The 23954-nt window shown below is 52.1% G+C and overlaps 1 protein-coding gene across 1 annotated transcript; it reads left to right on the plus strand.

The window, feature by feature from the left end:
• The first annotated feature begins 10204 nt into the window (after nt 1-10204).
• Nucleotides 10205-23556, plus strand: Lsm4 (LSM4 homolog, U6 small nuclear RNA and mRNA degradation associated). The gene is made up of 5 exons (XM_076846114.1): nt 10205-10295; nt 14975-15016; nt 17968-18066; nt 21372-21555; nt 23038-23556. Exons 1-5 carry the CDS (start codon nt 10293-10295, stop codon nt 23127-23129), a joined length of 420 nt encoding a protein of 139 aa, XP_076702229.1. The 5' UTR covers nt 10205-10292; the 3' UTR covers nt 23130-23556.
• Nucleotides 23557-23954: the final 398 nt, after the last annotated feature.

A 23954-nucleotide genomic window follows, 5' to 3' on the forward strand; every position in this document is an offset into this window, starting at 1 on the left:
CCACTTCTCGAACTTGGAAGGGGTCACAGAAGCTGCATTCATGCCAGAAAGTTGAGGGGATGAGCGGAATTAAAGAGTACATCGGGCTGTTGCTAAGGAAGCTAATGTGGCCTCAGAGACCTCAACTTCCCCGTCTCCCCCAGCTCGACTCCGAGCCCAGCTGCCTCCCAGGGCCTAACACAGTTCCCTCTGCCTGGAACAGCCCCCAGCTACCTGCAACCGGACTGTTCCTCCTCCTTCACACCTCAGTTCCTATCTTCTCCCTCCCTAGGGCCCGCCCCACCTTGTCCCTCGTGGTTACCTCCTCTGAAGGTCACCTATCTCCCTGTCACCTCCTGCAAGGGTTCTTTCCCACCCAAGCTGAAATTACCCCACCCCACCGTGGGTCCTTCCCATTTCCTGGTTCCATCTCTTTGTTAGCGGTGAAGCTCAGAAGTCACCCCTTTCTCCTCTCTGCCTTTCTATTTAACTCCTCATTTCCATTGACAAAGGGATTAGACCTTCCAAAGCTGGAAGTGTCTGTTAGAGCTGCGACCTGGTACCCACAGCATCCCCTAGCGCAGGGTAAGTGCCCTGCCGACGTGCAGATTTCCTCCAAAAACAGCCAGAAAAGTACAGATTGAGTTTCTGGCCAAGTCCTCAGAGACAGGGCTGGACCTTGGACTTGGATCTCTGGCTGCTCATTCCAAAGGCCTTGGCTCCGCCCCCATTCACCAGGACTCTGGACGAGGTCTGGCTCCCCCTGCACCCTTGCAACATCCAGGGCAGAATTCTCTGGACTGCCCCGGGGCTTTATTTGCTCAGGCTTGAGATCACATGCTCTGAAGCTATTTTGGTGTTTGGCAGCTTCAGGTAGAATTCAGAAAATCTGAGAGCCAGCCTGGGCCGGTTGTGAGAGCAACAGCCAAGCCCATGGGAGCAGAGAGCTGACCAAAACACCCGCCCAAGTTTGTTGTTGTTTTTAAATATTATGTGGATTTTCAATCTCTATTTTATTTATGTATTTTTACGTGGTGCTGACGATCGAACCCAGTGCCTCGCGCCTCGCACGTGCTAGGCAAACGCTCTTGCCACTGAGCCACATCCCCAGCCCCCAAGTCACGTTTTATAATTCAGATATTTTTATAGGCAGTCTTCCCTATCCACAGTTTCTATATCCACAGATTGAACTAACCCCTTATGAAAACTATTTGGAAAAAAACAGTATCCGGCACCTATGGACCCTTTTCCTTCTCATTATTCCCTAAACAATATGGTACAACTATTCACCTAGCATTATATTATATGGCATTAAGTATTACAAATCGGGCTGGGGATGTGGCTCAAGCGGTAGCACGCTCGCCTGGCATGCGTGCGGCCGGGTTCGATTCTCAGCACCACGTACAAACAAAGATGTTGTGTCCGCCGATAACTAAAAAATAAATATTAAAAAAATTCTCTCTCTCCCTCTCTCTTAAAAAAAATTTTAAAAAAAGTATTACAAATCACCAAGAAATTATTTAAAATTTATGGGAGAGCATGTGTTTGGTGGCACATGCCTGTAATCCCAGCTATTGGGAGACTGAAGCAGGAGAATCACAAGTTCAAGGTCAGCCTCAGTAACAGTGAGATCTGGTCTCAAAATAAATAAATAAATAAAAAAAAACAATGAATGAATAAATAAAAGGGCTGGGGTGTAGTTCAGCGCTATAGTGCCCCTGGGTTCAACCCCCCAGTACTGCAAACTAAAAACTAATAAAATGAAATTTAAGGGAGGGTGGGCATAGGTTCTGCACAAATATCATGCTCTTTTATATGAGCATCCAGATTTTGACTTGAGATTTTGGACTTGAGCATCCAGATTTTGGTATCTGCAGAGGGTCCCGGAGCCTGTTCCCTGCATATATCAGGAATGACTATAAGAAATGCCTGGTGTAGAGTCTCTTGCTAGGAATCGGGGACAGGCAGAGAGGGGGCCCACAGCAGTTTTCCATTTCCCCTGCTGCACTGACAGAGGGGTGACAGGAAACAAAAACCCAGAGTCAGAGTGATGGGGAGAAATGGAGTCACACACTATTGTCCCATGTGACCGCTGATAAAAGGGAACATTCAAGAACTGACTACCCACAGGCTCAGAGCTAAGCACTTACAAAATTTCTCTCCTCTCTCTCTCTCTCTCTTTCTCTTTTTGTACCAGGGATTAAACCCAGGCACTCTTTTTTTTAAATATTTATTTTTTAGGTGTAGATGGACACAACACAATGCCTTTAATTTTACGTGGTGCTGAGGCTCGAACCGGGTCCCGCCCGTGCTCCGGGAGTGCTCCACAGCTGAGCCAAAATCCCAGCCCCTAAACCCGGAAACTCTTAACCACTGAGCCGCATCCCCCACCCTTTTTATTTTATTTTTATTCTTTTTTATTTAGAGACAGGGTCTTGCTGAGTTGCTTAGGACCTCACCAAGTTGCTGGGGCTGGCTCTGAACTCTCAATCCTGCTGCCTCGGCCTCCCTAGCTGCTGAGACTACAGGCCTGCACCACCGGCCTGGCTGGGAGGGACTATTTTTAACCCATTCTGCAAAGTGAGCCACCTGAAACCCAGAGTAGTGAAGTCCCAGGTCCCACACGGGTGGGGCTGGGATTTGCAGCAGAAGTGAACAGACACATCCTTAGGGGAAGAGGGTCCTCTCCATAGTCCTTACTGGAGCTGCCAGGAGGAAAGTTCAAGGGCAATCTGCAACAGTTGGCCTGAGCAGGTAGAGGTGGAGGGCAGCGGGAGGGGGTGGAGGGGGTTGGGGTGTGGCCCCCTGCATGCTTGCCCCCATGCAGGAGACCCGAGTTCCATCTCCAACATCACAACAAACAACAAAACTCCCACCTCACTGAAAAGTCAAGTGCAATAAAGCAGGCAGCTGCTGCGGAACAGCTTCCTGGCAGTTCCTCAGGAAGTTAAATACAGATTTAATTTAGGACCAAGTAATTCCACTCCTTGATATAGAACCAGAGCAACTGAAGACACGTGTTCACAATGTTCCCGACAGCACCATTCACAATGGCTAAAAGGTTGAGTGAAACAAATTCCCAGCAATGAGGAAGTAAACTGTGGCATAATTTATACTATAGAATATTACTCAGCCCTAAAAAAGAGAGTGTAATATGGATACATGCCACAATGTGGGTGAACCTTGAAAGCACCCTGAGTGCCAGGTACAGGGACACACACTATAATCCCAGCAGCTCCAGAGGCTGAGGCAGGAGGATGGCGAGTTCAAAGCCAGCCTCAGCAATAACAAGATGCTAAGCAACTCTTTAAGACTCTGTCTCTAAATAAAATACAAAACAGATAAAACAGGCTCAGGGAGATGGAAACAGGCTGGGGATGGGCTCAGTCATAAAGCACCACTGCATTCAGTCCCTGGTACAAAAAAAAAAAGAGTTCAAGTCCAGTCTGAGCCTCTGAATGAATAAATAAATAACAAAAATTTAAAAAGCCAAGTGTGTAATGAAAAATGTAAAAGAAAGAAAGACACTTTCAATGTGTTCATAAATGCATAAACTATCTCAGAAAGGAAACTTGGGAAATTAACAATCCCATGGGTCCCTGGGGAGGGAACCAGGATGGGGTTGGGTGGGTGAGTACCCCAGTGGATGGAGTACCCCAATGTCTTTTGCATCCTGTACACACGTTAACTACTCAGAAATAAGTATATACATCTTCCTTTTTCTTAAAAAAAAATAGAGTTTTTTTAATTGTTGATAAATACTATAACATAAAATTTACCATCTGAACCATTTGCTAATGTCTAGTGCAGCAGCATTAAGAATAGTCATATTGCCAGGTGGGGGAGGCTGAAGCAGGAGGATCTCAAGTTCAAAGCCGGCCTCAGCAACTTAGACGCCCGAAGCAACTCAGCAAGACCCTGTCTTTAAAATAATTTTTTTTTTTAAAGAGCTGAGGATGTGGCTCAGTGATTAAGCTCAATTCCCATACAAAAAATAAATAAATTGGGTCACCAGCTAGTCAGCTTTCTGTTAACTGTAACAAACAGCTGAGATAATTCACTTATAAAGAGAAAGGTTGATTTTGGCTCATGGCGAGAGGTTTTGGCCCAGATTGGTTATCACCATGGCTGCTGGACCTGTGCTGAGGCCACAGCACATCATGGCGGGGAGTTGGTGGCCGATCAGGATGCCCGACCTTCATGGTTGAGATGCAAAAGAGAGAGGAAGATGAAGTAACTAAGGTCCCCCTGTCCCACATTCCCCAGTAACGGGAAGACCTCTTACTAGGTCCCACATTTTAAAGGAGCCGCCACAAAGCTAGAAACTAAATCTTTTTTTAAAAAAAGTTTAATAAATTTATTTTTAGTTGTAGTTGGACACAGTACCTTTATTTTATTTATTTATTGTTACGTGGGGCTGAGGATCCAACCCAGGGCCTCGCACATGCTAAGCAAGCGCTCTACCGCTGAGCCCCAGCCCCAGCCCTGGGGAAACTAAATCTTGAATGCATGGGCTCTGGGGGACATTCCAGGACCAACTGGCACACAAGAACAGATGAGGACTGCTGGGCATGGTGGCGCATGTGATCTCAGCAACTCAGGAGGCTGAGGCAGGAGTATTACAAGTTTGAGGCCAGACTCACCAACTTATCGGGACCATGTCTCAAAATCCCTGGGTTCAATCCCCAGTACCCTACCCTGCAAAACAAGAAAAGAAAAAGGAAAGAAAGGATGAGAGTGTATGAAGCATCAGGTATAACTAGATCCAGGGTTAAGTAAGGGATGACTTTATAGTGGGGAAATGGCCAGGTCGTGTACATGAACCGCATGGCTCCAGACTGCAATCCTAGAACACTCCAGCGAAGCCCCCAGATGGCCAGGCCTGGGTCGTGTGTCCATGACGACGGTGGAGGGGAAACTACTGAACAGTCCCCTGTTAGAGGCCCATATAAACTCTCATACTCCGCTCCTGCAAGTCAGAGCCTGGAGGTCTTAAAATGGCAATTGCAACGCAGCAGAAAGCAAATAATGCTGGAAGTCAGGGCCAGGTGCTGAAGTTCAAAGTATAAGAGATGGATGGCTAGATTTTGGAGGGCTGGCAGTTAGGGAAGAGATCATGAGGCAGGTATGCACTGGTGAGGGTTTTTTTGTTTGTTTGTTTCTTTTCTTTTCTTTCTTTTTTTTTTTTTTTGTATTGGGGAGTGAACCCAGCAGGATACTTTACCTTTCAGCTACACTCCTAGTTCTTTTTATTCTTTTATTTTGAGACAGGGTCTTGCTAAATTGCTGAGGCTGGCCTCAAACTTGCAATCCTCCTGACTCAGCCTCCCAAATGGCTGGGATTACAGGTATGCACCACAGCACCTAACTTAGTGTAGGTTATTTTTTTTCCCTTATTTTTAAAATTGGTGTGTTATAGTTGTACATAATGGTGGGATTTCTTGTTACACATTTGTACATGTACACAATAAAATTTGGCCAATATTGCCACATGCGGTGGTGCACACCTGTAATCCCAGCAGCTCTGGAGGCTGAGGCAGGAGGATCATGAGTTCAAAGCCAGCCTCAGCAAAGGTGAGGTGCTAAGTAACTCAGCTGAGACACTGGTCTCTAAATAAAATGTAAAATAGGGCTGGGGATGTAACTCGGTGGTTAAGTGCCCCTGAGTTCAATCCCCAGTATCTCCCCACAAACACACACACACAAAACCTCAACTTACCACAGGGGATGTGGCTCAGGGGTAGAGCACTTGCCTAGCATGCATAAAATCCTGGGTTCTATCACTAGCACCAGAGGAGGATAAAAAACTTCTTGGGCTCAACTTAGTGGAAGGTTACAGATCATGACTTCAGGTATAGCTGGATCCAGGAACTCACCTGTAGCCTTCTTTCCACTGAGTAACTCCAGTGTCATTCATATATATATATATATATATATATATATATATATATATATATATATATATATTTTTTTTTTTTTTCCTGCAGAAAGTTTCACCCAGAATATTGATCTTGATGGCATTGAATTTTCATTATCTTATTTTATGCCTTTCAGCTTTCAGTATTATTCTTGTGCAGAGTTTTTATTTGTTTTTAGGTCCTGGGGATGGAACCCAGGGGACTTCACACATGCTAGGCTCCACCCCCAGGCTCCCAGGGCAGAGTTTAATTGTTCTTGATAAATCTTCTTTTAACCAACCAGGATGGCTAAGGGGAGGGCGAACTCTCAGGGGCCCGCCTGTGTTGAAAGGCCTCACAAAAACTGCGGTAACCGAGGTCTGCCACATGGTGTCGCCCAAGCTGGGGTTTTAAGACTGAATCGCTGTTCGCCTGTTGGGCGAAGGGAAGACTTAGAAAAGTCTAGAAAAAGTCATAAAATGGTGACCCAGCATTCAATTTTCTTCGACTTCCATCGCCATATTGATGCTGGGACATGGCATGGACCCAGTTTCTCTTGTTTACATCCCTCGGGCTTTGCCTTTGGCAAACGAGGCTTGGCCAGGCGCCGGGATCCCTCTAAGCCAGTTGGCATCCCACCCGCGTCCTCCCGTCTCGGACCTCACCAGCGTGTCTGGGCCACCCAGAGCTGGCCCTGGGCAAAGCTCATCGTGAACGCTGGCCTCACCTTCAATGCCTGGAATTCACCCAGCCCTCCTCTTAGGGGAAGCCCCGGCTCCCCACAGGCCTCCCAGGAAGGGAGATGGGGATGAGGACTTCATCTCCCAGTCTCCTGAGCCCGTCCCCTCAGCCCTCAGTGTCCACACGGGGCTGCCTGTTGTTAGGGCCCCTGGGTTTTCTTGGACCCTGGAGCCTGTTCTGTCCAGTTGCAGGGCCAGCCCCCAGGGTCAGGGATTCGGCTGCCTCGGGAGCAGCCCTGAGCAATGATGAGAGGAACCCGCAGACTAAATGTATTAGCCCCCTTCCCCTGGGGCGGAACCACCATAAGGCTCAGGGTCCCTAAGTTCCCGCGTGGGACTGACCCCCATTGCCACCACACCATCTGCTCCTTGACATGTTGGGCTCCTTCCTGCTTTACCCTTTGTCCTGCTCAGCTCCAAGGGGCTGCCTGGGATCACCTGCTAAATGAACCACATGCCCTTGAGTCTTTTTGTTTGTTTGTTTGTTTTTTAGTTGTAGACGGACACAATACCTTTATTAATTTAACACTTTTTTACACCTTTATTTTATTTATCCATTTTTATGTGTGCTAGGATCCAACCCAGGGCCTCACAGGCGCTAGGCAAGTGCTCTACCACTAAGCCCCAGCCCTGCCCTTGAGTCTTTACCTCAGCATTGGCTTCTGGGGGTGGGGGAAACCCCAACTTAAGACATAAGCTTCGTGGTCAGGTGCTCTAAAACTGGATCTCCAGTCTTGTCATCTTCTGATTTCAGAAATTCTGTTTACTTCACAAAGTCATTGCCTGAATTCTGCCAACAGCTTCCCCCCAAATTCCCTTTGGGGCCAGTTGCTTAAGGAAGTTGACTCCACACTCTTGATCCAGCCAGGGTCACCCCCGAGGTCCTCCTTCTGCCCCTGAGGGGACTTGACATTCTCCAACCCTGTGTTTTCCCTTTTCCTGCCATTTACCATTGCCAGGATTTTTCTTTGGGTTTTGACAGAAAATTTGTCTCAAACTGGCCTAAGCAAAGAAGAAAATTTCATGACTCAAAGAACAGCGAAGATCAGGTAGACTGGCTTCAGGCATGGCGGAATTCCTGTTTTTTTCTCCTTCCGTCTGGATGTTGTCTTCATTCTGCAAACTGCAGGGAGGCCCGCTGTTGGGCCAGGAATTCTGGGGGCTCTCTGCTTTCTCTTTTGATCCATCAGCCAAGTAACCCTGCTCGTAGGAGGAACATGTCTGAGCTTCAAAGCTCTGTCCTAGCAGAGTTCCCTCTCCCCTTAAAAAGAGGGAAGAGTTTAGTGCCCCAAGCCCTCTGGTGGAAGGCAACTAGGTACGTGGATTCCTGTTCTAGTCTTCCCAGATCTCAGAGGCCTTAACAAGTCAAGTATCAGGCCGGGCGCAGTGGCGCACCCCTGTAATCTCAGCAGCTTGGGAGGCTAAGGCAGGAGGACCTCAGGTTCAAAGCCAGCCTCAGCAATGGTGAGGCCCTAAGCAACTCAGTGAGACCCTGTCTCTAAATAAAATACAAAATAGGGCTGGGGAGGTGGCTCAGTGGTCGAGTGCCCGAGTTGAATTCCCAGTACCCCCTCAAAAAAAAAAAAAAAAAAAAAAAGTCTCCAATCTGCCTCAGAGACAAAGATTTCTTTCAACTGGAAGCTACTGGTCCTGGGTGTGTTAAGAAAATGCAGTGCAGCCAGTCCTGAGGCCCAGATGGCTAAGACAGGAACCCCTAGTGTATATTTATAGGCCTGAAAATTAAAGCATTAGGCCAAGGATGGCTCCTAGGAAGTTAGGTACCCACAAGTGTGTCAACTACAGTCCCATCCGCAGGTTCCACCTCCGTGGATTCAACCAAACACAGGCCTAAAATATTTGAGGGGCTGAGGTTGTGGCTCAGTGGTAGAGTGCTTGCCTACCACGTGTGAGGCACTGGGTTGGATCAGCACCACATACAAGTAAAATAAAGGTATTGTGTTCATCTACAACTAAAATAATACCAAAAATTTGAGAAAAAAAATTTAAGATGTACAGGCTCCCCCCAATTATTCCTTCCACAATACAATATAACAGCTATTTACATAGCATTTACATTGTGTTAGGCCCAATAGAGATTATTAAGAGTCTACAGGAGGATGTGTGTAGGTTCTGTGAAATACAACTCCATTTTACATAAAGGATTTGAGCATCCTGGATTTTGGTATCTCCACGGGGTCCTGGAACCAATTCTGTGGATACCAAGAGACACCTGTACATTTGTGCTCTCCTTGGAGAAATGAACTATTAAAAAAAAAAAAAAAAAGGCTACATTGCTAATACTTAGGTTGAGTGATATCCCTTAGAAACACATATCCAAGTCCTGATGTTCTGGTACTTGTGAATATGATCTTAATTAAAATAGGGTCTTTGCAGTGAAACAAAGACCTAGAGATGAGATTGCTCTGGATTTAGGGTGGGTTTAATGAGACAAAGGAATGTCCTTAAAAGAAAAGGAGAAGAGAAACAGAGAAGACAGAGGTGGGAAGACAAGAGGCAGCGATCAGAGACGCATCTACCAAGCTGAGGAACAAGGATTGCTGACAATCACCAGAAAAGCCAGGAGGGAGAGGCAAGGGACAGATTGTCGTTCAGAGCCTCAGGGAGGAGTCAACCCTGTTGACACTTTGCAGAATTCTGGCCTCCCAAATAGAATATTGCGTTCTCCCCTCTCCTCCGCCCCGCATTTGTCTGTTTTGTTACTGGGGAATGAACCCTGGGACGCTTTCCCATGAGCTACATCCCCAGCCCTTTTTATTTGAGACAGGGTCTCACTAAATGGCCCAGCCTGGCGGGCGGCTTGGGACCCTCCCAAGTGGATGGGATTATAGGCGTGAGGCACCGCGTCAGGCTCAAGATCTGCTTGCAGGCTCCCGGTTTTGGGCACAGCAGCCCCCCCACGCCACCACCACCGCGGCTTTGCTTTCCCTGGTTCCAGTTACCCACGATCAACTGCAGTTCAAATCTACTAAATGGAAAAAGAAACTATTAATATATGAAGTGGAAAATTCCAGAAATAAACAACTCGTAAGATTTAAATTGTGCGTCAGCGTGATGCGATCTTGCGGTCCCCTCCGTCCTGTCCCATTAGGCACCTGGGTTGTAGCTGGACGGGCACTGTACGCCAGGGCCTGTTTTCGAAGGACCCTTATTTTACTTAACAATAACAAGGATAATAGCAATAACGAGAATCGAAACACTAGGATCCCCAAGGGTGACATTAAGGACCTCCCAATAACCGCAGAGGCTCAATTTCTCCCTCTCTGTAGCAACCCTGGAGGCATTAACGGGCTTTGCCCACAGCGAGGAGCCCAGGAGACCAGTGGCGGGTTTCATTTGCGCATGCGTTCTTACCCACAATGCATCCTGAGCTGGCATGCGCTACTTTGCCCCCTTTTGCATCACTCGCCGGGGCACTTTACGACCTTTTCCCTTAGTTCTCTGGCGGGAACACGGCCTGTCACGCCCACCATGCCCAGAAGGCCCCGCCCCTCTAGGCAAGGATTGGCTGTCTGTTCCTCAATCCCGGTGCTGACTGGCTCGCGTCTCTGCCACTCCTTTTTAGCTTGGTGGCGCGCGGCGGGACGGCTACCGGGAAGAGCGTGAGCGGCTGTGGCAGCGGCGGAAGTGGCCGGCGAGCCCGGTCCCCGCCGACAATATGGTGAGGGCAGGTCGACGGTGGGTTCTTCTGGAGGTGGGGGACGCGACCATCCGGGACCCTCGGGGCGGGCGCTAGGGGTCGGGATAAATGTGCAGTGCAAGTCTTGTGTCCCGCCTGCGGCAGGCGGGGAAACTGAGGCCCGAGGCAGCAGGGCCTCCCCAGGGTACCCAGTTCGTCGCTATTGAGGAATGTAGGGTTGGACGGACACATATTCACAATACAGCAGCCGGCAGCGGTTGTCCTAATTTGTCAGTGGGGTGACGGGACCCACCAAAGGGCACCGCGAGTGAAGGGGAATGAAGTTTGGAGGGAAACCGAGCGAAGTGGCCCAGGCTAATCTCATAGGTTACAGAAAGCTAGTGTGTCGAGAAGTAGGGATCAAGTGAAGCCCGTTTGGGGAGCTAGAGAGCTTGCGAAGTGTTCAGAATATTGGCAGCACACACTTAGATGCCTCTGGCTTAAAACAGGCACAGGGAGGGGAATCATTTCTCCCTGAGCCACACAGCATTTCATTCCAGGGAAAGGAGGGGTTCCTGTCCCCAGCCCTGGTGCAGAAGATTGAACCCAGGGCCTCACTAGATGAGAGCTCTACCGCTAGGCTACTTCTCCAACCCTTTTTCAATTTTATTTTGAGACAAGGTCTTGTTAAATGATCCAGACTGACCTCGAACTTGTGATCCTCTTCCCTTGGACTCCTCAGAACCCGGGATTACAGACATGTGCAGCACGCCCAATAAAGGTGCATTTTAAGCCAGAGGGGGACAAAGGGAATCCTCCCCATTTACAGAAAGAAAAATTAAGGCCTGAGAATTCTGGGTGGGAAGGTTCTGGTGACTCTGCTGTACAGATATAGACACAGGAATTCAGAGCTGTAAGTTTCTTGGCCCATCAGCATCTATCATTTAGTAAGAGAAATCAAGGATGTTGGTAGGGAAGTGACTTCCAGTCACTCCATGAGATGATGAGGGATTCTGGTATAGCAGAAGAGGTCCCAAGGGGTGGCTGCACATTTCTCAAACTAAGGATTAATGAAGGCTTCTAAGTCCTGCTGGCCAGTGCAGGAATTCACAGAGACCCGCTCTCCTTGCTGCGTACCATCCAGCGGGTGGAGTTGGCACTGTAGGGTAGGCACTGGAAAGACCCATCTCTGTTCAGCTTCTTGACAGCAGATCTTCATTTTATCCCCAACACCTTAGCAGAGTCTAGAAAGTACTTACACAAGGTACAGACTCGAGACTCTCATTCAGCCTCGTTCCGCTTCCTGAACATCCAGAGTCCCCAAGTCTTGACTTTCTAGGAGTTTCCTGGAGGAGAGCCAAGAGTAGACAGGCAAAACACTGTCACACATTCCCAGTCCCTTGTGGTCAGATTGGAGCCAGAAGGAGCAGCCTGGGGGTGGGTGATCCTGAAAGGCTTCCTGAATGAGAGGCATTGGGTTAGTCCTCAGTCCATCCCAACCTGGGGATTAGACCTCTGGAGTTCTAAGAAAGTCTAAAAAAAGAAATCCTCTTACCTGAAACAACTTTTCTGGCCTAAGATTTAGGTTTCTGTCACCTGGGTAGAGGACTCCCATCTCACTTGGCATTTTCCTGCTTTTTAAATTTTTTCTGTGGTACATGGGGATGGCAGCCATGGCCTCGCGCATACTCTGCCTGTGCTCTGACACTGAGCTGCACCCCTTCCTCCATCTTTTAAGTTCACCAGGATCCACCCCTTCCTCTGATCTCTGTCTGCAGCGTGGTTTGGGAATGAGGACATAGAATAAAGCAAGATGCTGTCACTGCTCCAGGCCATTGCAATCTTGCAGAGCCTCAACCTAACAGTCACGTGGCTCCCTGTCCCTGTGCCACCTCTGTCCATCAGAGCCACCCTTGCCTTACCTGTGGGGTGGGGCAAGCATTCTGCTCTGCGTGCCTCCCTGGGTGGCAGTGCACTTCCCTCCTGTATTTATTCAGCAAATATTTACTAAGTCTCTTCTCCCTGGTCCCTGGCCCCGTGTGTGCTTGGCACTAGACAAAGCCCACACCCACTGAGTGTTCCAGTCTAGCCGGGGAGGCAGGTAATATATAAACAAGATAATTAGAGGCTGAGGCTGACTGCAGCCTGTGATGGAAACCAACAGCTGCACAGCAGAGGGTGGCCATTAGGGCTTGGCCAGAGAAGGTGACGTTTTAGCAACCGCCAGCCACTGGAAGGGCACCCTGGGTGGAGGCCACAGCAGGGTGAAGGTTGGCCAGTTTGGCTGTGGCCTGACTGGCTTGGCTTACCAGGGATGGGCTGTCAGGCTGTTCCTGTCCCATCTGTGTCTCAGATTTGTTTTGTTTTTTCCCTTCAGTGCTGGGGTTGAAACCAAGGGCCAGGTGTGTGCTAGACACCTGGTCTACCTCAGGGCCCCATCTGCATGTCCGGTCTTGGATACATTATGAATAGGAACCTGCCAGTCACAGCTGAGGAAACCATGGGTCCTCCTGGGCTGTGCTCCTGGTAGTTGGCACACGTGAAGTCCTGAGAAGGACTGTCCCCAACAAGGAAAGCATATGTATACTGTAGTATGACATCTGCTCACCTGCTGGCAGCAGGCATCTGTCCCTGCTGGGCTTTCCCAAGGACATGCTTTGCATTCCTGGGCAGGTCCCTTCCATGACAAGTGCTGGCATCTAAGATGAATGACTGCCAAGCCCATTTTTCTTGGCATCAAGGGCCAGCCTGTTCCCTACCCCCTTCCCAGTGATCTGGGAGAAGCGCCCATGCATGTCCTCCCCCTGGGTCCAGGTGCCCATTGTGGACATAAGAAAGCAAGCGGGCCAGTGTGAGGCTGCTGAGTGTACCTGCCGCCGGGGCAGTGTGGCTGGGCCACATCCCAAAGGCAAAGGCAGGAGCCCGGCCCGCCCACCAGGGCCCAGCAGCCACTCCTTCAGTGCTTGGCCTCTTCCTCCTTATCTTGCCTTTCCAGGAAGCCAGCACAGGAAGTGGGCTTGGGCCTGGCTTCCTGCTGCCTTGGGACCTCCTCCAGGCAGCTCTTCTCAGGAAGGGCCTGTGGGATGTAGGATTCCCTCCCCCAAGGCCTTCAAGTTCCTCCCCAGGGAGGAGCAGCCACCTTTCAGCTGGGCCAGGACTCCTCTGCAAAGGCTTCTGGGGATTGGACTGACTGGGATTCCAGAGTCACGGGACGGGCGAGGCGCACTGAAGCCCTGTCTTCTGTGAGGTATTTCCTCAGCCCTGGGGCCCTCAGAGCCAGAACCTTCATCCTGGCCACACTGGGATGGACTCTGGACCCAGGCACTGCCACCTGAATCACCCTTCTTTCTGGAAGCCCAGAGGCAGTCCCCAGGGAATGAGTCATTCTTTGTGTTTCCAAAATGAAAAGAGCTGATTTTTTTTCCCCCAGTTATAAAAATACTACCAAGGGCTGGAGGCGGAGTTCAGTGGTAGAGCCTAGCGTGCTTGAGATCCTGGGGCCCTGGGTTCAGCCCCAACACCAGGAAAAACAAAAACACCAAACTACCAGGCCAGGTACAGGGGCATGTGCCTGTGGTGCCAGCTGCCTGTGCAGCTGAGGCAGGATTGCTTGAGCCCAGCCTGGGAACATAGCGAGACCCCATCTCAAAACAAAAATATTACATATTTGTCATGAAGGAGGAATTCAGTGGTAATAGAAAAGGGGAAAATCGAGTTATCTGTATGTGTGTAAAGATTCCATCTGTTTGTTGTCTGCCATTGCCTGCAAAAAGATGCAGGCTTTTTCTGGAATATTCCTCTGCCTTCATTTGGTGAATGTCTTTGAACCCTCAGCTCAGATGTGTCCACTTCAGGTTGGGGTTGACCCCTCAATAGAGCCTGGCAGAGTCAGTTGTGGGCCAGTGGGGCGTGGGCTTAGGCCAACCTGGGGCAGACAGGGTCAGGTTGGGCCTGTATCTTTCCAGCTGCCTGCTGTTGAGCAAGTTCCTTGGCCTCCGCACTGAAGCATCCTCGCCTCCATCCCGTTCGGTTGTCTCAGGCAGGGGAAATGGTCCTGGGCTGGGATGGTGGTGGCTGCAGCCCCAGATATAAGCGTGGTGTCTCAGTACCCACAGGCGGCAGGTTCCAGGCCTCTCGTGGACTAGGATCCCCGTGGCACCCGTGCACGCCCCCAGTGGACGTTCAGCCCTCCCTAGAGTCAGGAGACCCCGTGTGGCTGCATGCTGTGTGCAGAGTTGGTTCTCTGTGTTGTTTGAAGAGTAATAACAACGAAATCTATGTCTCCAGTACAGACACAATTTTATTTTCTTCAAATATTTTCCATCTGCATTTGGTTGGGTACCCCTGATGCAGAGGCCAGTCACAGGCACAGAGGCATCTCGGACACCTTGTGGTGGAGTAGAAAATGCAGGCGACACAGGGAGTCGTGTTGTGATGCTGTCTATAAACACGAAGGCAGGGCCCTGCTCTGCACTGGGTGTGGGTAAATGTAGCAAGAGTTGTGAAGAAATGACCAGAACTGTCAGCACCAAGGCCAGGAGGCAGCTGCCTCTGTGAGGGGAGGGCGTGAGACTCCTGGTCCAGGAGGTGGGTGTGTGTGGTGGGGTGGGCTGAGGGAGGAGAGGGCTGTCATTTGGAGGTGGTCCAGGTTCGCTCCTGCACTCCCAAGGGGCATTGGAGGTGCTGGTCAGACAAGTCACGTGACTTTGTTTGCCTTGCAGCTTCCCTTGTCGCTGCTGAAGACAGCTCAGAACCACCCCATGGTGAGTAGGTGCTGGGCTAAGGTGGCCTGTTCAGAGGGGACATGTTGAGGGTGGAGACAGGCCCCTCTGGATGGGGGATTTCCTGCTTGTCTGAACACCGAGGCTCCTTCTCTATTCCCTCCCAACTATGTTCACACCCAAGATGTTTCTGCTCCTTAGGAAGGTGGCACATGCTGCCATGCGCAGTGGCAGCTTGTGATCCCCGTCCCTTGAGCAGCCAGGGCAAGAGAACTTGGTTAAAGGTCAGCCTGGGCAACTTAGCGAGATCCTCTCTCAAAATAATAAAAATGGCCTGGGCGCAGCTCAGCGGTGGAGCGCCACTGGGTTCAGCCCCCGCAGACATAAGGGAATCCGGGGACGGACTTTGCTCCCGAAACTATTTCTGTCTTCAATAATACACGTGGCCGCTGTCCATGTCCATGTTACATTTTTTCTTCAAGTGTAACCAACACACCACACAGCGGAGCCGGCTCCACTGTGTGTTCCTTTGCTGCTGAAGCTCCCTCAGGCCTGGCCTCGGCACGTGCCCTCATGTCTGCCTTGAAGAGTACAATGCAGTGGCATTAGCAGGTGCACAGCTTGGGCAGAACATTTGTGGCCCCCAGAGGAGACCCTGTCCCATTAGCAGTCACTCCATTTCCCTCCCCCAGCCTGGTACAACTACTGATCTGCTTTCTGTTCCGGGTGCACCCATTCTGGACATTCCATACGAACATGGACGGAGAACACGTGGACATTGTGTTCTTGAGGTTCACCCTGTGATAGTGTGTCAGTGCTCCATTGTGGCCAGATGACATTCCATTGTAGGCAGACCACATTGTGTTCACACATTTAGCTGTTAATGGGCTTTCTAACAATGTCCACTCTTGCGCTGTTGCAAATAGTGTCACTGCAAATACACATCTTTATTCATATTGTTTCTCTTGGGCAGAGATCACAGTTGATTTTTTTTTTTTTTTTTTTTTTTTGGTGGTGCTGGGGCTGGAACCCAGGGTCTTGTGCATCTTGTGCGTGTTAGGTCCCTGCTAGCCACTGAGCAGTGGCCCCCACTGTGATTCTTTTTTTTTTTTTTTTTCAGTCTCAGCCTTTCCCCAGCAGTAGCATATTTAGAATGATGTACTACTTACCTTTGTCCTCAAACCACATCAAAAAAGGCAATTATTGTTGCTGTGAGGAACAGCATTTCCAGGCCACCAAAGTCCACATAGCCAGGTGCGGTGACGCACACCTGTAATCCCAGCAGCTCAGGAGGCCGAGGCAGGAGGATTGCGAGTTCAAAGCCAGCCTCAGCAAAAGCAAGGTGCTAAGCAACTCAGTGAGACCCTGTCTCTAAATAAAATACAAAATAGGGCTGGGGAGTGGCTCAGTGGTTTAGTGCCCTGAGTTCAATCCCTGGTACCTAAAAAAGAAATAAAAATTTTAAAAATCAGTGGTTAAGTGCATCTTGGCTTTAATCCCTATTTTTAAATTTTGTTTTTAAGTTTTAAAATATTTTTATTAAATATTTATTCAATATAAAGTTTTTTTTTTTAATATTTATTTTTTAGGTGTAGATGGACACAATACAATACCTTTATTTTTATGAGGTGCTGAGGATCGAACCCGGGTCCTGACCGTGCTAGGCGAGCGCTCTACCGCTGAGCCACAATCCCAGCCCCCCAATATGAAGTAGTATTAAGTTTTATTTATTTATTTTGATTTATTTGTGGTGCTGGGGCTTGAGCCCAGGGCCTCAGGCCTGCTAAGCATGTGCCCTGCCCCTGACCTGTGCTCCTGACCCTAACCTGTGCTCCTAACTCCTGGATTTGACCCCCAGGACCACAAATGGGGGGGTGGTAGGCAAGTGCATACCACCTAATTCTATCCCCTGCCTTTTTTATTTTTAATTTCAAGACAGGGTCTATGGGCTGGGGATGTGGCTCAAGCGGTAGCGCGCTCGCCTGGCATGCGTGCGGCCCGGGTTCGATCCTCAGCACCACATACAAACAAAGATGTTGTGTCCACTGAAAACTAAAAAATAAATAAATAAATATTAAAAAAAAAAAAAAAAAGACAGGGTCTCATTGAGTTGCTGAGGCTGACCTTGAATGTGCCACCCTCCTGCATCAGCCTCTCAAATTGCTGGGATTGCAGTTTGATTGCAGGCATTCACTGCTGCACTGGGCTTAAAAGATTTTTTTAAATTGAATATATGAATATACAACCAGTGTCACTCCACATCGTGGACAACCACAAGAAGGGGAGGTTGGACTTCAAGTATGCCTGATACGTCAGAACACACTCCACTGTCGTGTATATCTAAAAAGAACAAATAAAGGTTTTTTTTTTAAAAAAAAGGCCATCTGGAGCTGGGTGTGTGGCACACACCTGTTATCCCAGCGGCTCAGGAGGCTGAGGCAGGAGGTGGTGAAAGCCAGCCTCAGTAAAAGCGAGGTGCTGAGCAGCTCAGTGAGACCCTGTCTCTAAATAAAATACAAAATAGGGCTCAGGATGGGACTCAGGGGTCAAATGCCCAAGTTCAATTGTCTGTACCCCACCCCCGAAAAAAAACGCCATCTAGAAAGAAAAAGTAAGTTGTTTTAATCAAATAAAAGTCACTGTCCCCTGGGGCTGGGGTTGTGACTCAAGCGGTAGTACACTCACCTGGCATGCACTGGGTACTGGGTTCAATCCTCAGCACCACATAAAAATAAAAAATATGTTGTGTCCATTGAAAACTAAAAAATAAATATTAAAAAAAAAAAAGTCACTGTCCTCATAGAAGGTCTGATGTCATCTCCATGGTGTGCAGAGCAAGCCGAGCTTGTCCTCAGGAAGGACCACTCTGGGGTCTGGTGCTACAGGCCTGCCCTGCGGGGGTCCCAACAAGGCCCTGGCGGTGGTTGCCAGTGGGACTAGGGCCAGTGCTCAGGCTGCAGGCCGCCAATGACCATCGTCCATTTCCCTTCTAGTTGGTGGAGCTCAAGAATGGGGAGACGTACAATGGGCACCTGGTGAGCTGTGACAACTGGATGAACATCAACCTGCGGGAGGTGATCTGCACGTCCAGGGTGAGGGCCCGGCCATCCCTGGAGGCGGTGGGGGAGGTGGCAGGGAGGGCGGTGGCCGTGCACCAATCGAGTGGTTTGGCAAGGGCCACCTTCAAGCTGGCAGCACTGTCACGGGGTGGGGACTGGGTGGGCGCAGCATCTGGAGTGCACGCTGCCACCCAGCATTCTCACTTCCCAGTGGGCGGGAGCCCTGTGTGGGCCTTGTGGAAGGGTGACAGGAACCTTCAGCTACTGCTGAGGGTGGGGAGGAGTGGTGGGACAGTGTCTGGCCAGGCCTCGAGTCCCTGAAGCACCTGGGCCTTACACCTGTGGCACAGGAAAGCTGCCCTGATGGGTGCTGACCACACAGGTCATTCTGCCCACCTGTGTCGGCCACTATGTCTGTAGAGGCCACTCTTGGCCTAGAAGGACTTAGGCCTGGGGGCACTTATGGCACATGCATGGCTATGTGGCAGGGGCAGCTACCTCCATGGGAGGCCTGACTCTCCCTGTCCACCTCTGCTGCCTTCAGCTGTGTATGCTGCCTGGACTCTGAGGGGCCACGTGGTCAGGAAATGTCCAAGCCACTGCGGGGGGCAGCACCAAGGCCGAATGGCCCCGAGCCTCTGGCCAGTCCCTGAACCAGGAAGTGCCTCACTGGGAGCAGCACTTGGCGAGTTTGGGCTGGGAGACTGTTCCCCTGGGAAACCAGGCCTCCACCACTCTTGACATGACCCAGATGGCACTGACAAGAAGGACAGGTGGGACAGCTGCTCCTTCCCGTCAACCTGGGGGAGGAAGTGGTGGAGGGGAGAACAAGAGTGTCACCCAGGACTCACCTTGACAGAAGACAGTAGAATGTAAGAAGGGGGCCATTTGCTAGGTGTGGTGGCGCATGCCTGTCATCCCCGTGACTCAGGAGGCTGAGGCAGGAGGATCGTGAGTTCAAAGCCAGTCTCAGCGGCTTAGTGAGGCCCTAGGCAACTTAGTGAGACCTAGTTTCTAAATAAAATATAAAAAGGGCTAGAGGTGTGGCTTTGTGGTTAAGGGCCCCTGGGTTCCATCCCCTGTACCAAAAAAAAACAGAAGGGGGTCATTTCTCATCTGGATGAGCAGGCTCAGGGTGGCCCCTCTGTCGTAGACAGGCTTCTTGTGTCAGCACTGGGTGGGGGTTCTGTGGTGGGCTGCTAGTAGTGCCTCCTGGTTTTCATCCCATGCTCCTCAGCGGGTCTTGATGTGTCCACTTGGTTGTGACGGACAGTGCCATGTGAATGGCCACACCGTGTGTCATTCTGTGTGCGGCTGGCAGCTCTTGTCTACCTTCAGGCCTTGGAATCACGTGTGTCAGAGGGCGCAAGCCCCTAGAGTGCTATTGATGCCTCCAGGTTCTGTGCCCTTAGCTCAGGCTGGATAATCCCGGGGTTGGTCAGGCCTCCGCAACCTGCTCAGAGGGCAGCTGGGCTTCCCCTGAGCAGCCCTGCCGCAGCACCCGCAGTGGGCAGGAGGTCGGGGAGACCGCGGGCCCCGCCCGCCTCAGTGGCAGGCACACAATGTGGAGACCCTCGGAGCTGGAAACCTGGGGAGGTGGGAGGCTGTGGGCTCCCTGCTGTTAACCAGGCCCTGTGCCCAGGTCCCCAACTCTCCATCCACACAAGGACAGACTCAGGCCGAGGGAGCCCAGCACCGCAGGCAGCCTGCACCCTGAGCTTCCTCAGAAGGCTCCTGTGTGTGTCTGGGTGGGCGTGGCCTCCCACCCCCACTTCTTTCTTTTCCCCAGAAACACCTACGTATTTGTTTTGGAAAGCAGAGGCACATTCAGGGAAGATGTGAGCTCTTGTCAGGGGAAAGACGTCTTTTGGGGTAAAGAAAGAAAGGGAGAACTTGGGTCATGGGGGTCAGGAGGAGCCCACTACCCCCCCAGGAGAGCGAATGTCCAGAGGCCTTAGGAGGTTCCTGTGCCCCTGGGAAGACATGGTGCCCTTGCAGCCCATCTGTCCCTGCCAGGTCGCTCCACTGGCTGGACCAGACAGACCTAAGCACCAAGGAGTGTGGGTGACAGGAAACCGAGGGTATGGGACGATGGGGACTGCTGAGAGCTAGGGCTATCTGGAGAGGAAAGGCAGGGACAGCACGTGGGAAGCCCTGGAACAACCTGGGTGTGTGCTCCCCGTGGAAGGAGTGGCAAGGGCTTGGGGGGCGGGCAGCCAGCAAGGCTGGCCCCAGACCTCTGCAGCCATGCTGGGGACCTGGACCTCCTCTGTGGTTCCGGGGTGAGGCGCCAGCAGGAAGCTGCTGTGGTCTGCTGTCTGGAGGTGACGGGAGGGAGGCGACCACCTGGTTTGCATCTGTCCACAGGCGGGGCTGGGAAATGGGGCCAACTCATCTGATAGAAGCAGCCCCAGGGCAGCGGGAGGGGGACAGGGAGGGGCAGGCCAGTGCTTGCTGGGTCCTCAGGGTTGATGTTGAGGGTTTAGGCCTCACTTTGCTCCCCATCCTCAGTTGGCTTCTCTGAAAACTGGCATCTCTTGGGCTGGGGATGTAGCTCAAGCGGGAGCGCGCTCACCTGGCATGTGTGCGGCCTGGGTTCGATCCTCAGCACCACATACAAACAAAGATGTTGTGTCCGCTGAAAACTAAAAAATAAATATTAAAAAAAAAATTCCTTCTCTTCCTCCCTCCCTCCCTCCCTCCCTCCCTCCCTCCCTCTCTCTCTCTCTCTCTCTCTCTCTCTCTCTCTCTCTTAAAAAAAAAAAAAAAAAAAAAACCTGGCATCACCAAAAGCTGTCCTCACCCACCCTCTTCGCGAACCATACAGGGTCACTGTGGTACTGCCCTTTGTCTCTGTGCCCAGCTCAGCCCTGCTGAGATCAGTCTTGGGTGAATGAATGAGTGGGGGCCTATAGAGAGGGTCCCATGTGGAAGGTGGGGCTGGGGCAGCATTTGGTGTCGGGGAACCCCTCACCCCTCTGGGCTTTGGGCTACAGATAAAAAGCTTCAGCTCAGATTGGCAGAACCTTGGCTTAGACTGGGGAGGGCGCCGTCCCAGCCTAGGGGAACCCCATCCCACCAGCCAGGCCCAGGACCGGAGAGGCTGTCTTCCTGCAGCCTCGGGTCCCTCCTCAGTATGGAGCTGGGAGTCGGGAGAGAGCCCTCCTGGAGGCTGGACCCCTCCCACAGCTTCCATGGGGGACCAGAGCTCCCTGAGGTGGGAACAGATAACGTCCCGGCCACCTGAGCCCCCATGGGACCGCCCCCCGAGCAGGTCTGAGACCCCTACCAGGACTGGGCCTGCAGAGGTGAGTGACCCCAACCTCTTCCTCACACAGGATGGGGACAAGTTCTGGCGGATGCCCGAGTGCTACATTCGAGGCAGCACCATCAAGTACCTGCGCATCCCCGACGAGATCATCGACATGGTCAAGGAGGAGGTGGTGGCCAAGGGCCGGGGCCGCGGTGGCTTGCAGCAGCAGAAGCAGCAGAAAGGCCGCGGCATGGGGGGCGCTGGGCGAGGTAGGCTCCCTGCCCCCCTCAGTGCCAGGGCCTCCCCACTGTGTGGGGACGAGCACGTGGTGTCTGTCCTGCCCGGTGTTGGTGTTGACATTCTTAACTGGTGTCATCACAGGTCTCCTCCCCCACGGGGAGCTGGGTCAGGACAGAGTGGCTGCCAGGGCTCTGCCAGGGCTCGTCTGTGCATCAGCTGACGGTGCGAGTGTCGCCACTGGTCCTGCCACCTGCCGGGGCCTTCTCCTGGCAGTGGTCCTTGGCACTGCCTGTCAGAGAACAGCTGTGGTGGGGCGCCCCTGCTCCAGGTCCAGCCCTATGGCTGCCCAAGACACAGCTGGGGGCATTAGGATTCAGCCCTGTCCGCTGTCTGGGTCCTGCCATCTCCGCGTGGCAGATGCACTGGGCGTGACAGGTCGCCTCCCTGAGCTTCAGTTTCCCCTCTGGAGAATCTGGTGGTGCCCGCCTCTGGCTGCTGGCAGGACCCTGGCTCAGGCCTGGCATGGAACCCTGACTACTCTGCAGGAAGCCAAGCCGTGCCCTTTGGGGTGGACGCTGGCCTCGCCGCTTTCCCCGCCTGAGATTGTGAGTCTGGCATAAAGTTCAGTTTGTTCCACAGGCAACTCAGGCCCCGCAGACCCTGTCCCTCCCACCCCACCCCAGCCTTGTGCTCGTGAGGCACCGGGGTTGTGTCCACCGCTGTAGGACACCTGTATGCCTGGCGGGGCTCCCGGCAAAGCAGGGTTCACTGGGAGTGCGAGTGGCTCACTGGGGGACCGCAGCTGGAAAGGGCACTGGAGCCAGCCCTGAGCCAAGGCTCATGAGATGGTCAGGAGCAGCTGGGAGAAGGGGCAGGAGGGTGAGGGGAGCAGGGCCCCTGGAGTCCCAGCCCAGCAGAGCTGGTTCTGCTACTGAGATGTGAGGTCGAGCAGCTTGTGCTGGCGTCGTCCTCTGTCCCCACAGTGCCCAGGGCCCATCACTGGCGAGAGTCTGGACTCCCGAGTCTCAGCAAAGCCGGGATGACCCTGTCTTCACAAGTGGAGGGTCCCAGAAGAGGTGGGGATTCTTGTCTTCAGACCACAGATCGGGGCCTTCAGCCCAGAGGCTCTGCAGAGGGGCCCGACAGTGGCACTGCACGTGGCTCAGGTGCTCAGTGAATGGCACTTGTTGGGGACAGCCTTCATGGTGTTCCGAGCTCTGGCTGGGCTGCTCGAGTGTGTGTGCCCTGCATAGCTGGCTGCACTGAGGCACCTGGGGGGCCTGAAGCAGTGCCTGGCACCCCTGGGGCAATGTCAGCCCTTGTCACAAGGAGAACATTCTCAGGCACCCACCCTCGCTTGCTCGGCAGAGGACCTTGGGTAGAGGTCCTTGGGGGCTGGATTGCCGTCCCCACTTCACAGCTGTGGCTGAGGCTCAGGGGTCCTGTGACATGACCAGAGGCCAAGGCCAAGGCCCTGGGATCCAGCCACAGCCCCTCTTTCTGTCCCACAGGTGTGTTTGGCGGCCGGGGCCGAGGCGGGATCCCTGGCACGGGCCGAGGCCAACCTGAAAAGAAGCCGGGCAGGCAGGCGGGCAAGCAGTGAGCGCCTCCCCACCGAGCAGTGTGGCTGTCGTCTCCCGGGCCCAGAGAGGAGGGAAGAGCCAGGCGCAGGGACAATGCACGCTGTATTGCGGGATCCTCTTTGGGTGAAGTCCCCCCACGGGTTTTTTGTTTGTCTTGTTCGGTTGGGAATGTTGCTGATGTTTTTGATCCTGGGAGAAACCCCCTCGGAGGGGAAGGTGCAGCAAGGAGCCTCGGGCCCTGGCCCTGGAGGCTCGGCCTTTTGCCTCCAGCCCCTGGAGCCCCGTGGCAGCTGCAAGAAAGGCGAGTTTTTGTCTGCAGCCCCCAGTCGTCTTGAACATAGCCCCCAGGTCGCCTTTCCAAACAGCAGGAACAAAGGACAGTCGGAGCCTGTTACCCTTTGCTTCCTTTCTCTTTGTGTTATAAAAATAAAAACAAAAACAAATTCAGTACCAGTGCGACCCCTCATTCCCTTGAGCCACCAGGTAATCTAGTGTGTTGTGTCCACTGTCCCCGGACTCTGGAAATCAGCCCCCCGTGAGGGCACTTCCCTTCCAGGGCTGTGGCCCATGTCACCAAGGGGAAGCCTGTCCACAGGACAGGGGCTCCTGTCTCTCCCATCCTAGGAGAGGCGGCTGGGGCTCGTCCCCCCAGCTTGTGGAGGTGGAGTGCCCTGGGCAGCAGCCAGGCGTGGCACCTCTGCGGCCTGGACTCCCCCGAGCCCGGCTTGTCAGCACCTCCACCCTGGGGTTCACCAAGAGACAAGCTGCGCCGCGGCCCTGCAGGAACTCAACACGATCCCAAGACTCTTTTTTTTTTTTTTTTTAAACAACCTCAGTACTGTCAT

Source organism: Callospermophilus lateralis, chromosome 1 (genome assembly GCF_048772815.1).
Source record: "Callospermophilus lateralis isolate mCalLat2 chromosome 1, mCalLat2.hap1, whole genome shotgun sequence".
Lineage (NCBI taxonomy): Eukaryota > Metazoa > Chordata > Mammalia > Rodentia > Sciuridae > Callospermophilus > Callospermophilus lateralis.

What these genes read in the sequence shown, in the direction of transcription:
- Lsm4 (XM_076846114.1), top strand. An exon ending in CAGCTCAGAACCACCCCATG is followed by an intron (nt 15,017 to 17,967) that starts GTGAGTAGGTGC and finishes TTTCCCTTCTAG; the next exon opens with TTGGTGGAGCTCAAGAATGG. An exon ending in AGGTGATCTGCACGTCCAGG is followed by an intron (nt 18,067 to 21,371) that starts GTGAGGGCCCGG and finishes TTCCTCACACAG; the next exon opens with GATGGGGACAAGTTCTGGCG.